The sequence below is a fragment of the Zophobas morio genome, unplaced genomic scaffold (genome assembly GCF_036711695.1).
Source record: "Zophobas morio isolate AGI-343-1 ecotype UQ-CSIRO unplaced genomic scaffold, CSIRO_AGI_Zmor_V1 ptg000108l, whole genome shotgun sequence".
Taxonomy (NCBI): Eukaryota; Metazoa; Arthropoda; class Insecta; order Coleoptera; family Tenebrionidae; genus Zophobas; species Zophobas morio.
In genome coordinates this window covers 5,093,832-5,108,435 of record NW_026972213.1, presented here as the reverse complement: position 1 = coordinate 5,108,435, position 14,604 = coordinate 5,093,832, and the positions used below count along the sequence as shown (strand labels likewise).

The 14,604-nt window shown below is 32.1% G+C and overlaps 2 protein-coding genes across 2 annotated transcripts; both read left to right on the top strand.

Annotated features, from left to right (window-relative positions):
- The first annotated feature begins 3,729 nt into the window (after positions 1 to 3,729).
- On the top strand, positions 3,730 to 5,344 carry LOC135144728 (uncharacterized). The gene is made up of 2 exons (XM_064076785.1): positions 3,730 to 4,627; positions 4,679 to 5,344. Exons 1-2 carry the CDS (start codon positions 3,827 to 3,829, stop codon positions 5,117 to 5,119), a joined length of 1,242 nt encoding a protein of 413 aa, XP_063932855.1. The 5' UTR covers positions 3,730 to 3,826; the 3' UTR covers positions 5,120 to 5,344.
- Positions 5,345 to 5,510: 166 nt separating this feature from the next.
- Positions 5,511 to 7,026, top strand: LOC135144756 (uncharacterized). Its single transcript, XM_064076830.1, has 2 exons — positions 5,511 to 6,457; positions 6,510 to 7,026. The coding sequence occupies exons 1-2, from the start codon at positions 5,657 to 5,659 to the stop codon at positions 6,951 to 6,953; spliced, it is 1,245 nt and encodes a 414-aa protein (XP_063932900.1). The 5' UTR covers positions 5,511 to 5,656; the 3' UTR covers positions 6,954 to 7,026.
- Positions 7,027 to 14,604: the final 7,578 nt, after the last annotated feature.

The window sequence follows — 14,604 nt, the reverse complement described above, 5'->3', positions numbered from 1 at the left end:
GCAAAAATTATTTTTCATATTTTCGCTCAGAAATTGTACATGTTCGGGGTTAATTTAACAGTGTTTAAACAAACTAATTTGTTTTTGCTAACCTCGTGTTCTTAGGAAAATGGTTTTCGGTTTAATTATCATATATTAATAGTTATCATATTTAAACATTGTGAATTATATTAATTATGTTTAAATTTTATTTAATTATATCGCGAAAATGTATAGCTTTGACCCACCAACTTCAATTGTTTCGAAAATTTATCCAAAATGTAAACATTGTCGACCAAACGAATCACGGAATCCGATAAATTAAAACTGAAGTCGTACTTACCCTGTTTTCGGTCCTTTTCGGAAAAATATCCATTCTCGTTCGTGTTCACAGTACTAATACAACACATTTTCACTAATATTTATTAATAATAAATTAGAAATTCGTGAAAAGGACCCCACTTTTAAGCCAAAACGGACTCTGATGTTGCTGCCACCAAACCGAAATCAAAACTAAACACAGAGGACCGAAAAAAGTGACCTTTTATCAGGTAGCTCACGTGACAGTGACGTCATCGTACGTCACGATGAGATTGCAAAAATTATTTTTGATATTTTAGCTCAGAAATTGTACATTTTCGGGATTAATTTAACAATGTTTAAACAAACTAATTTGTTTTTGCTAACCTCGTGTTCTTAGGAAAATAGTTTTCGGTTTAATTATCACATATTAATAGTTATCATATTTAAACATTATGAATTATATTAATTATGTCATTTCTGCAACTCTTGAGTCACTGTAAAAGCAAATCTAAAAAATATCAATGCAATGATAAATTACGAAAATATACTGATGATATGACGTCATCAAGTTTTTGGGCTTGATAAACAGATATATTTTGATTAAAAACATACCATGTCAAACAGTAACTTCAAAACGTCTGCAATATTTCAAAATTCAGTTTTGCAATTCTTGATTCATTCAATAAAATAAACTGACTCAGTGATTAATTTTTTGAGACATTCCCTATAAGCAAAACTAAAAAATATGAATGGAATGATAAATCACAAGTATAGTCTCATCCTATTTTGGATATTTTAAATGGATTCATTTGGCAAAATTTTGGGCTGACGTCATCAATTTTTTGAAGGAAGTAAATATTATTTTGAATAAAAATGTATTAAGCTTATCATATGTTTAAAACATCTGCAAGATTTCAAAGCATTCGGTTTTGCATATTCAAAATTAAATTGTAGGTGAAACGAAGTTCACGGGGTCAGCTAGTTGTTGATAAAACCGATTCACCTCGGCATCGGCCTAACTGACAAGGAAATAATTGTGACTATCCAGATATCATCTCTGACGACTTAAAAGTGAGTTTATGATTTAATTATGTTCAATCCTGACATTTCAGTAAAGTTAGACAAATGAAAAAAAAAGGTAACGCCCATTTGTTATTGTTTGTTAAAAAAATATATTTTTGCTTCGAAAATTTTTCTCTCTCCTACACTAATAACCCTGTGCGGTTGAGATCCTCATCTTTTTAAAATAAAAAAAAAAAAAGTTTTACAACCAATGTACAGTTGCGGCCCCCCAAAAGTGCAAGATTTTTCGTTGTCATGGAATTTCTAAAATTTCTAAATTAATGTAAGTCTGTTCGGACTTTATTCGAAGATTTTTGGGGGCACGTGACAATATAATTATTATCTACATGTGAATATATTTTATCAGCTAAAATCGATTCCAACAGTTTATCAAAATTACATAACAGAGTGATTGGTTTAAAGTTGCTGACATCAGAATGATCACCTCTCTTAAAGATCGGACATATTTTAGACAATTTCCAGATAGATAGATGGATAATTACACGTTTCTAAGTATGTATAACTGAATACAATGTAGAAAACCAAACGCTTGAACCTGATTTGGACCACAGAATTTATTGCTTTTGATTATCTTAACTGACTTCAAAATATTCTTATCTCGAATCCGAAAAGAATGTAGCACACTCATATTATCACAAAACTTCAAAGGACCGGAGATACAACTTTTCTTGTCACAAAATTTGCAAACGTCATTACCGTTATCACAGGCAGTATCACTTATGTTATTGTTGGAGAAAACACTTGATACGTGACTAGCAAATGGATTTACTGTGCCTTGTGGAGTAGACAAGATGTTATTAGCGTATGTGATTTCAGCTGGTACAACGTGGTTCTTCCTTTTCGTATTTACAAATTACCAAAACTTATTAATATCATGCGTCAGAGAATTTTTTATATTATTCATAAAATTTAAATATTCAGTGCGCATTTCATTTTTTATGACCTTTCTCAGATTCTTGCTTGTGCCTAAGTGAGGCTTTGAATTTTCTAGTGTATTTATTTTTTAATTTAATTTTGTTAATAATGGAGGAGGTGAACCACGCTGGAAAATTAGAATGTTTTTTTTTGTTAGTGGTCATTGGAAAAAACTGACTAAATAGATCATACAGCTTATCAAAGAAATATTTACAAGCATCATTTACGTGTTCAAAGTTTCGTATCCATGTCTAGTCAGTTGTAGCCAGTGCAAAATATAGATCCTGTAAATTTGCTTTATGAAAATTGAACTTTCTCTTATTTGAATTGGACTGAAATGGCATATTATTTTCAGTTGTAATATAACAAGTGATATGATTATTATCGATGATATTTCCAGTGAAACCGAGCTGCAGGTTCAACGAGTGGGAAGCACGAGTTGAATGTGCTGCTTCAGTTTCACGAGCCATATCTTCGATTATTAATCATATCACGAGTTATATTCAACATGACAATATAACAAATGAACGCATTTTTTGATAATAGAGTTGATTTCGTTGTTTTGAGCTTGCCTCCAACGTTGGCAAGCCATAAAAGACAAAAAAATTTATGAAATTCTAAAATTTGTCAATTTGACAGTTTTTAAATTTAGGTAGCAACAGACCACAATAAGGCAATAATATTGAAATTATTATCGCTGTGATAGACATGTAACTAAGGGAATGAACACATTCTGTTGGAAGAAATGGGGTCGTGTGATACATGAATTATATTCTCATGGATAACTGATACTTGAATACTTAGAGAAGGATGATATGTATTTTCTTGTACAAGTGGCAGCTCTTGACGATCTACAGTAACATTAATATTACTTGTTGACAATATTAAATCCAGTATTCTTGATTTACCGTTTAATGCTGAATTGAGTGTAACAAAATTTGACTTTCCGGCAATTATTGTAAGCTGTCATTTAAAGACATCGTTTTTATTGTTTTAACGTTTTTCAAGTGTGAATTACAGTAATTCTCGTTGATCTTAATCCAACGTTTCTCGGTTCGGTTGTTTGATGTAGGTACATACATCAGACAAAATGTGTAGTAAATCACAAAGTAATTAACTGGAAATTATAATATACCAATCTTTTAATCATTTTTGATAAAAAAGGGACAGTAAAACAAAGGCAGGATAAAAATAATAGGAGTATAAATCATGAAAATTTGAAAAAAAAATTAGAAATATCGTCTGTTAAGTTATCACTTATGTTGTATGATTGACAAGGCTAATGGAGATGATAAATCAATCGTTTCAAAACTGAATTAATTGCTTTCATTTATACAAAAATGCATGTTGTGGAAACAATTTTACGATAATTGTGGCTGAAGATATCTTTAATGGTTTGAAAAATATATAAAAGCCACACACATTTATAAACGATTTTAGTTCACTTCTGAACATTTTAGCGTTAAGTTAAATGCAAGGCCTTTTTTGTAAAATTGTCTAACATTTTTAACAAACCATTTATATCAAACTGCTATATTTTGTAATAATGGAAAGAAAAACTGATCGTGGTAGTGAAGTTCAAAACTGGTTGAAAGTTGCTCTAGCACAGGAAAATCTTAAACGTTTCTCAATCGAGATAATCGGAAATTCTGAAAAAGGTGACGGATTCGTGGGAGATATAATTTTCGTTTGTGTAACAGGAACCGACAAAGAAGGCAAAAACAAAGAATACAATCTTGTTTTAAAATGCAGCAAATCTAGTGCTGCCTTAATGGAAAATGCACCTGCTTTTAGAACAGCATTTGTAAGAGAAGCTTACATTTATGAAAACGTTTTTCCATTTTTCAAACAATTTCAATTTAATAAAGGTATCGAAAAACCTTTTGATAGTGTGCCAAAATGCTACGGTGTTTATAGTGATCAATTTAGACATGTTATTGTGTTGGAAAATTTGAAGAAATTAGGGTACGACTTGTGGCCAAAAGCAAAACCATTAACAAGAGGAGTTATCGATACTATAATAAGAGAATATGCAAAATTTCATGCGATTTCCGTGGCTGTGGAAGATCAGTTCCCCGAAAGATTTCAAAAACTGCTTCAAGACTCAACTGAAAATACACTAAAGGAGTTTATGGACAAATCTGGATTTTTAAATGTATTTAAAAATTCTGTGGAAGAGGTATATGATTTGCTAAGGGATGATGTTAAAAATGAGACCTTAGAGGAGTGGTTAAAGCTCAAAGATCAAGTTGGTTTAATTTTTGGTGATATGACACCCAGTGTTGGCGATTTAAAAGTGATAAACCATGGGGACTGTTGGATGAATAATTTTTTGTATAAATTTGAGGTAACTAAAGTAACAATTTGTATTTTAAGGCTAAATTAATTTATTTTATAGGACGAAGAGAAAAACCACGTTTCCAAGTTTGCCATTCTGGACTGGCAACTCTCCAAATTCACATCACCTGCAACTGATCTGTCATACTTTTTGTTCTCCAGTATATCAAAAGAAGATATTACTGACATTGACACTATTTTGAAAGACTATTATAGATACTTTTGCGAGTATTTAAGAAGCCTAGATACCAAGGTTTCGGATGAATATACCATGGAAAAATTTTTTAGTGAATGGAAGAAGTACGGCAGATATGGCGCAGTGTTTTGCATTATACCAATCAAATCTTTGTATTCGGAAAAGGAACACCTTCCAGATGTGGCTGAAGCTGCGAACAGAGGAGAAGATATTATTGAATCGTTTAAATTTGAATTGAAAGATGAAAGCGGCTTTAAAAACAGGTTGAGACCAATTGTTGAATATGTTGTTAAGAATATAATCTAATTTAATGAAACTCATAAATGTTAATTAACAATATTATCTGAATATTTTAGTTATTTAATTGTTAGGAACTTTATAACTATATACTTGTATTTAATTTATCAATTTATCTTTATAATTAAAATAGCTAAAGCGTCGAACAATCATAGACACATGATGTCGAAGATTTGCAAGTTATAACTCATGGTGATAGAACAATTTTTCGTTGTTGTTTGAATGATAAGGGAAACTGAGACGACAAATTAACCATTCTTAAATTGGATTATTTATTAGTTTCAGTTGTACAAAAGTGAACGGTGTGGTTACAATTCGGTTACAATTCTCTATTATGAGTGAAGATAACTTAACGATTGTGCAAAAGATAATACTTTTTTATCGTCATTCTCATCACCATGACATTACAAGCTTTAAGCACTGATATAAAAGCCACACACATTTATAATTGGGTTTAGTTCACATTTAAACAGTTAGTCTAACATTTAACTAAAAGTAGCTCAGGCTGTTTTAATAATTATCTAAACTTTTTGACTTTTTGTTACAATGGAAACAACAACTGAACATGACAGTGATGTGCGAAAGTGGCTAACAATTGCCTTAGCAGAAGAAAATCTTCAAACATTTTCAGTTACGATAACTGGAACTTCTGAAAAAGGTGATGGATATGCGGGAGACATAATTTTTGTTTTTGTAACAGGAACTGATAAAGAAGGCAAGAAAAAAGAATACGATCTTGTTTTAAAATGTAGCAAGCCTAGCGTTGCATTAATGGAAAACATACCTGTTTTTAGACAAATATTTGTGAAAGAAGCTTACGTGTATCAAAATGTTTTTCCAGTTTTCAAAGAGTTTCAAGTTAGTAAAGGCATTGAAAAGCCCTTCGACAGTGTACCGAAATGTTATGGCGTTTATAGCGACGGATTCAGATATGTTATAGTGTTGGAAAATTTAAAAAAATTAGGTTATGACTTGTGGCCAAAAGCAAAACCATTAACAAGAGAAGTTATCAATATTGTGATAAAAGACTATGCAAAATTTCATGCAACGTCAGTGGCTTTGGAAGAACAACATCCTGAAAAGTTTCGAAACTTGATTGAACACGTGGCTGAAGATGTAATGAGGAGTTTTTCAGAAAAAGCTGGTTTTTTAAACACGGTTAAAAACTGTGTGGAAGAGTTGCATGAGCTGCTAAGAGATGATGTTAAAAGTGACATTTTAGAGACATGGTTAAAACTTAAAGATCAAGTTGGTTTTATTCTTAGTGAAATGGAACCTGGTGTTGACGATTTAAAAGTCATAAACCATGGAGATTGTTGGGTGAATAATTTTTTGTACAAATTTGAGGTACGTAAATTAATAAATTTGTATTTTAAGATAAATTTAATTTATACTTTAGAATCAAGAGAAAACAAGCGTTTCCAAGGTTGCTATTCTGGACTGGCAAATCTCGAAATTCACATCTCCTGTGAATGACCTTTCATACTTTTTGTTCGCTGGTATATCCAAAGAAGATATTGCTGACATGGACACTATTTTGAGAGATTATCATAAATACTTTTGCGAGTATTTAAGAATGCTAGATAGCAAGGTTGCAGACAAATATACTGTAGAAAAATTGTTTGATGAGTGGAGGCATTACGGCAGATATGGTGTATTATTTTGCATATTACCAATCAAATCTTTGTATACCGAAAAGGAAGACCTTCCAGACATGGCTGAAGCTGCAGACAGAGGAGAAGATATTAGTGAATCGTTCCAATTTAAACTGAAGGATAAAAGGGGTTTTAAAAATAGGTTGAGACCGATTGTTGAATATGCTGTCAAGAATAACCTAATTTAATAAAGCGTTTAAATGTTATTTATAAATAATCTCTGAGTATTTTATTTGGATATTCCGTGAGTCAGTAACTAGTGACGAGCTTTTTAACGTTTGTTAAGTTAAAATAAAGGTAAATCAAGTTTACTTGTGTTTCATAATTTTGTTGTTATATTTTTTATCATATTGTTACGAAATAAACCCATACACCGCTCCGGTACAAAGCCTGTGGATTTTGTGGTATGTACGACAATGAGAGGTTGTGACTCACCATCGGTGACGACGACGTTCAAATAGAGAAAACCCTGGAAGCGGAAGTAGCATTGTTTCACAAAAAAAAATCATTCCAGTATTTTGCGTGTATGGATAAACATGTACTAGACAGAATTAAAAAAAAACGTAGTTTTGCCTAAAAATTGGACATTCACTGAAAATAATTTTAGGTTATGCCTTTTAAAAAGCTGTACAATTTTGGCTGTAAAATTTTTGATCTCTAAAGAAGTAATAACTAATAACACTTCTTAACAAATATTTTTTTTGTTTCGTGTGAAGCATAAAAACCAAGTTTTTTATTTCATTTTTTGCTCTTGTGTTTATATTAATCGTTAAAAAAATTGCACGTCAAATTTCTGGAGATATATCAAGTATTGTAACATTTCCAAAGAGATGTGAAAGGTTTACGATTCCACCAGGATTTGGTAACTACGGAAAAGAGATGCTGATGGCACAAAACCATGGTGGGGGAATAGTGTTGACCTCTAATTAGGCAAACAGACTTAAATATCTTTTAAAAAAGAAAGTTTGTAAGCAACGCAGTCCACTATTCTTCACATTCTTAAGATAAAGTGGTTAGTAAATAAGAAAGATACTAACTGTCCATTACATACTAATCTTATAATTATTTTTTATATAAAAAAAACATACTATTCAATATAAAACAAAAATAACGACAATTTGTAGAAATTAACATTTATCCTCTTCCGGTATTAAGTAAATCGCAGTTAAAAATTGTTATTAGTTGTTGATTGAATGATAAGTGAAATTGAGATAATACGTCATTTACTTCACTTATACAGAAATGTACGTTGTGACAAGAATTTGTTACAATAATGATTGAAGTTATATTTAAGGATGGTGGAAAAGATAATAAATATTTATCATCGTTATCGTAACACTACAAGTTTTAACTTACTACTCACAGTCATATAAAAACCACACACATTTATAAATCGGTTTAGTTCACATATAAGCAGTCTATCTAATCTTACGTTAAACGTAAGGTTAACATTTTTAAAATTGTTAATAATGGAAGGAAGAACCGATCGGGACAGTGATGTTCAAAAGTGGTTAAAAGTTGTCCTAGCAGAAGAAAATCTTGAAAAGTTTTCAGTCAAAACGACTGGAAGTTCTGAAAAAGGTGATAGATATATAGGAGATGTAATTTTCGTTGTTGTAGCAGGAACTGACAAAGAAGGCAAGAACAAAGAATATGATCTTGTTTTAAAGTGCAGCAAACCTAGTGATGCATTAATGAAAAGTGCATTTGGTTTTAGAAAAGCATTTGTGAGAGAAGCTTATTTGTATGAAAAGGTTTTTCCCCTTTTTAAACAATTTCAAGTTAGCAAAGGCGTAGAAAAACCTTTTGATAGTGTGTCGAAGTGTTATGGCGTTTATCGAGATGAATTCAGACATGTAATTGTATTGGAAAATTTGAAGAAATTAGGATATGATTTGTGACCAAAAGCAAAACCATTAACAAGAGAAGTTATCGATACTATAATATGAGAATATGCAAAATTTCATGCGATTTCCATGGCTTTGGAAGATCAGTTTCCTGAAAGATTTCAAAAACTGCTTAAAGACTCACCTGAAGATACACTAAAAGAGTTTATGGACAAATCTGGTTTTGTAAATATGTTTAAAAGTTGTTGAAGAGGTATATGATTTACTAAAGAATGATGTTAAAAATAATATATTAGAGGAGTGGTTAAAAAGGGTTAAGGATCAATTGGCTATATTTTGGGTGGAATGACACCAAGTGTTGACGACTTAAAAGTGATAAACCATGGATACTGTTGGGCGAATAATTTTTTGTTTCAATTTGTGGTAAGCAAGCTAACAAATTTGTATTTTAAGGTTAATTTAATATATGTTATAGAATGAAGAAAGAACTCACGTTTCCAAGTTTGCGATTCTCGACTGGCAAGTTTCTAAATTCACATCACCTGCGACTGATCTGTCACACTTTTTGTTCACTAGTATATCGAAAGAAGATATTGCTGATATCGACACTGTTTTGAGAGAATATTATACAGGGTGTCTCAGAAATAAGTACATTAATTTTAATCAGTTATAGAGCTCATTGAACTCAACAACTTTTTTTAGTAGAGTTTTGTCAAGAACTTTTTAATTATCAAGTTAAAAATTGTTAAAGTTATACCCCAATTAAGGTTACCCGCCCATGGATCCTCAGTCACCCATGGACACCAATAATTATTATAATTAATAATTTATGGTCAAAAACAGTTACTAGGATACGTATTTTCCTAATCTTGTCAATGTGACAAACATTTAGAGAGAAATTGCTCCCTAATGGCGTACGGAATTTCATCGGCCCAAATGTGGGTGTTGAACACCTTCCCTCGTGTAACCGAGCTCATCAGTTGAAGGTATAAGAGATACAAAATTTGCTTGTTCGTTTATTTTTCTATTAACCCACTCACAAAAGTCTTGCCTACGTGGTAAGTCTGTTAGTTTCAATAACTGAACTTTCTGGTCCTGAAAGGTGTACATTTGTTCTCTGAGTATCCTCCAAATACTACTCTCCGATACATCACACTAGACAGTGATACGTGCTAGTGCCCGGTCGAACTTCGCCACTCTTCAAAACAGCCTCTTCAATATTAGCAATTCTATTACAACGTAACTCACCCCGATCCTGAGATCCAGGTTTAAAAGATCCGTACTCTCGAAAATGCTGCAACGTTCTTAAAACTGCGCACATTTGGCAGACGACGATTTGGGAGATTTTCTGAAAAAATTCGTTGGGCGCGAGTGCCGTTTCTCCGAGCTTCACCGTACGTTAAAACGATATCGGTGCATTCCAGATTTGAAAACAAAGCCATTTCAACACATTTCGTCTATAAATTAGAAATCTGTGCCAAACAAACTTTAAAGAGACAACGTTTAATAACATTGACATAAAAATAATTGTCAGTGTCAAAACGGTTGCTACGGTACCTTCTTCATTGTTGTAGTGTTGCTATTATTTTTAAGTTATTATTTAAGGTGAACATAGACGGCTCGTGAATATATGGGTGGGAAAATTCGAAATTCGACTTGAGTTTTCGAAAAAATGTTAGATAAAAAAGTTGTTCCGTTTCACGAGTTCTGTTACTGGTTAAAATTAATGTACTTATTTCTGAGACACCCTGTATATACTTTTGCGAATACTTAAAATTGCTAGGTAGTAAAGTTTCAGATAAATACACTGTGGAAACATTTTTTGATGAGTGGAGGAAGTACGGCAGATATGGTGCAGTATTTTGCATTTTACAAATAAAATCTTTTTATTCGGAAAAAGAAGACCTTCCAGATATGGCTGACATTGCAAACAAGGGAGCAGAGCTTGGTGAAGCTTTTAAATATGAAGCCAAAGATAAAATTGGCTGGAAAAACAGAATGAAACCGATTGTTGAATATGCTGTTAAAAAGTCCTCGTACAGCCTGTTGTGTTGTAAATTATAAAACACTGGCGAGCTTTTTAATCTTAATTTCAGAGAATCGGTAATTATTTATTAAGTAATATATGGTTGTTTAAAATTCCATCCAATTTAGTCAAAAGTTCTTCGTTTCTATATCCCCGCACAGAATAGGTTCCATGTTTTGAAATACAGGCGTTTATAAAACCTGTGACAAGTTTTTTGTACCTTATTAACATGTACTACCTCAAATGGGTTGTCTGCAATATAGCAGTACGCTGACTTAGAACTATCGAAAGAGTTGTATAAATAAGGTAATTAAACAATTTAAATTTTTGAAACTGAATGTATTTCTCTCAACTGAATTTAGTAAGCTGAGGCAACGATGAATCCAGGATCACTCCCAAAATGACGAGTTTCAGTTCAGTTTTTTAGTTGACGATGGAGAGAAAGAGAAATATTGTTTTTGATTAACTTTTAATGGGTTACTATCGGTTATAGACAGTAAACTTGTCTGTATCTTTTTTAAAATTAGCACAATTATCGAAGATGATTCTAAAATTTTTTAGATTGTCGGTGTAGGTATACGAGAACGTTATCTACAATAGATTTTAATATATCATCAACAAAGAGATTAAACAATAATAGGCCAATGGTGGACCCTTGAATGTCAGTGTTAGGGTCTTGAATAACAGGTATATTTACGGACTCTATGTATAATCAACATGTTAGGTACAATCGGACCGAACTAACGGAATTTTTCTACTAACAAGTGAGTGTCAAAGGTTTTCTTTAAAACGAAAAAATTGGTCTAAAGAGTTTAGACAGTACTTCCCTCGCTCTCGGAAACGTGACGACTGCAAGTCTATTATGTTTTTTTTCGCAGTAGATTTTAAAGCATTCGGTTTTGCAGTTTCTGAATAAATCAATAAAATAAATTTACGCATTCATTATTTTTTTGAGTCACCCGGTATATGCAAATCGAAAAAATTTGAACGGAATTATAAATTACAAGAAGAGACTCACCATATTTTGTACATTTTAGATAGGTTTTATTCAGCAAAATTTTGTGGTGACGTCATAAATTTTTTAGGGGGGATCCGCAAATACATTTCGATCAAAAACTTACAATGCTTATGAGAACTTTAAAACATCTTCAAGATTTCAAAGCATTCGGTTTTGTAGTTCCTGAGTAAATCAATAAAATAAATTTATGCATTAATTAATTTTTCTGAGTCACCCTGTATATGCAAATCCAAAAAATATGAATGGAGTGATAAATCACAAGTACAGACTCATCATATTTTGTACATTCTAGATAGGACTTATTGGGCAAACTTTTGAACTGACGTCATCATTTTTTTGAAGAAGATAACCAAATATAATTTGACTAAACATTTATTATGCTTTTTATAACCTTAAAACATCTGCAAGATTTCAAAGCATACGGTTTTGTAGTTCCTGATTAAGTCAATAAAATCCCTTCACGCATTCATTAATTTTTTTGAGTCACCCGGTATATGCAAATCGAAAAAATTTGAATGGAATTATAAATCACAAGAAGAGACTCACCATATTTTGTACATTTTAGATAGCATTTATTCAGCAAAATTTTGTGGTGACGTCATAAATTTTTTAGGGGGACAACCAAATACATTTCGATCAAAAGTTTACCATGCTTATGATAATTTTAAAACATCTTCAAGATTTCAAAGCATTCGGTTTTGTAGTTCCTGAGTAAATCAGTAAAATAAATTTACGCATTCATTAATTTTTTTTAGTCACCCTGTATATGCAAATCCAAAAAATATGAATGGTGCGATAGATCACAAGTACAGACTCATCATATTTTGTACATTTTAGATCGGATTTATTCGGCAAACTTTTGAGCTGACGTCATCAAGTTTTTGGAGGGGATAACCAAATATATTTTGACTAAAGATTTATGATGCTCTTTATAGCCTTAAAACATCTGCAACATTTCAAAGCATTCAAAATTAAATTGCAAAATGTTGTTTTATAATTTTGATTTTTTTTCCAAAAATCTGGACGTTTTGGGTAAAAACTCAATTCGGAGTCGTAAACTACATGTGCAGGACTATGTTATTTTATACAATTTAAAACCTATTTGCTATGTACAATTTTGAAGTGACGTCATCGCATTAGTGGTGGGGATGATTAGACAAATTTTGGTTAGCGTTTTACCATCTACATGATATTCCTAATATAAATACAAAATTTGACAACAATCGGTTCAGTACTTTCGGAGATTATCTGTCTAATAAAAATCCGGGACGGCAGACAGACGGACAGACGGACAGACCGACGGAAATGGGAGACCTATTTCTTCGTCTTCTAGGAGTCACGAAAGATCGAGAAAACGTACAAGTAGAAAGACGGCCGACGGACTCGATTACAATACTTCCTTTGTTTACGCTCGGGAAGTAAAAACACACTTTTTAACTTATTAAACCAAAATTTTAAATTAACGTCAATCAGCTGATCGTCCAAAACAGAGGTTAAACGAAACTGACCGACTGGCGCAGGCATAGAGGCGTAGGTAATTCATTGCGCGGGAAAAGGAACGTTGGTTGCCAACTTAAATTACAACTCTTTAACTGCCTTAACCGTATAATGTTAGTATATTTTGGATTCTCCGATTGGCGATTGTGAATTCAAAATTTTCCAATCTATTGCTGGAAATAGTATACCACAAAAACCGGTATTTGGTCGGATCCACTGGTCATTTCAGGTTTAAATTTTTTGATAGCTTTGTACACACATTCCTCACTAATCCTTCTAATATTTAATAAGGTTTTATTTAAGCTGGAACAGCTTAGGTTAACTGATGGATTCCTGTCAATAAATGATTGAGCAAAGTGATCGGCAAAGGAATTAACTATATCACTGGGGTTGGTTAGATTTAAAATGTTGTATACCATATTAGGTGGAATAGGATCTGTTTTTTTTTGTATTTACCAATGCCCAGAACCTTTTAGGATCGGATCTAATTCATTTGTTGCATGTACAACTTGTAAGCTTCCTTAATTTTATAGTTTAACTGTGTCCTCAGAGTTTTAAATGTGGAATAATCGTATGGAGATTTCGTTTTGTTGTACCTTTTCCAAGCAGAAATTTTCTGTCTCGATGCCCTAATGACATTGCCGTTAAACCAAACAGGATAATTACCTGAAACATTTTTTTTTCTTTGGAACCTAAGCTTGAAAAATTTCATCTAAAACCTGGTAGAAACTAGAAATAGCATCGTCAGCCCTGATATAACTGTAAAGAAATGACCAGTCTACTAACAAAAGTGTGTCATACAAAATACTAAAATTGCATTTTCTGGAGTTATAATCAGACTGAATTGAGGCTGGAAATTTCTTGCGTTGGAACATGTGCATTTTTATATCCATTTCGAGAGCGGGGTGATGACCGTTTTCCCGTAAAGAATCATCACATCGACGTACAATACATTGAGTGTCATTGTCATTATTGATAAAAATAAGATCCAAAAGTCGATTATTGCTATTTAATACATTGCCACTCTGCTTCAAATCATAAAAATTGGTCGAAAGTTGTTTCGACAGAACTTCCCTCGCTCCTGAAATAAAATTATATATTTTTTGAGCCACCCTGTATACGCAAATCCAAAAAATATTAATGGAATGATAAATCACAAGTACAAACTCATCATATTTTGTACATTTTAGATAAGATTTATTCAGCAAAATTTTGGGATGACGTAATAAATTTTTTAGGGGGGATGAGCAAATACATTTTGATCAAAAATTTACCATACTTATGATAAATGTAAAACATCTCCAAGATTTCAAAGCATTCGGTTTTGTAGTTCCTGAGTAAATCAATAAAATAAATTTACGCAATCATTAATTTTTTTGAGTCACCCTGTATATGCAAATCCAAAACATATGAACGGAATGATAAATTACAAGTACAGACTCATCATAGTT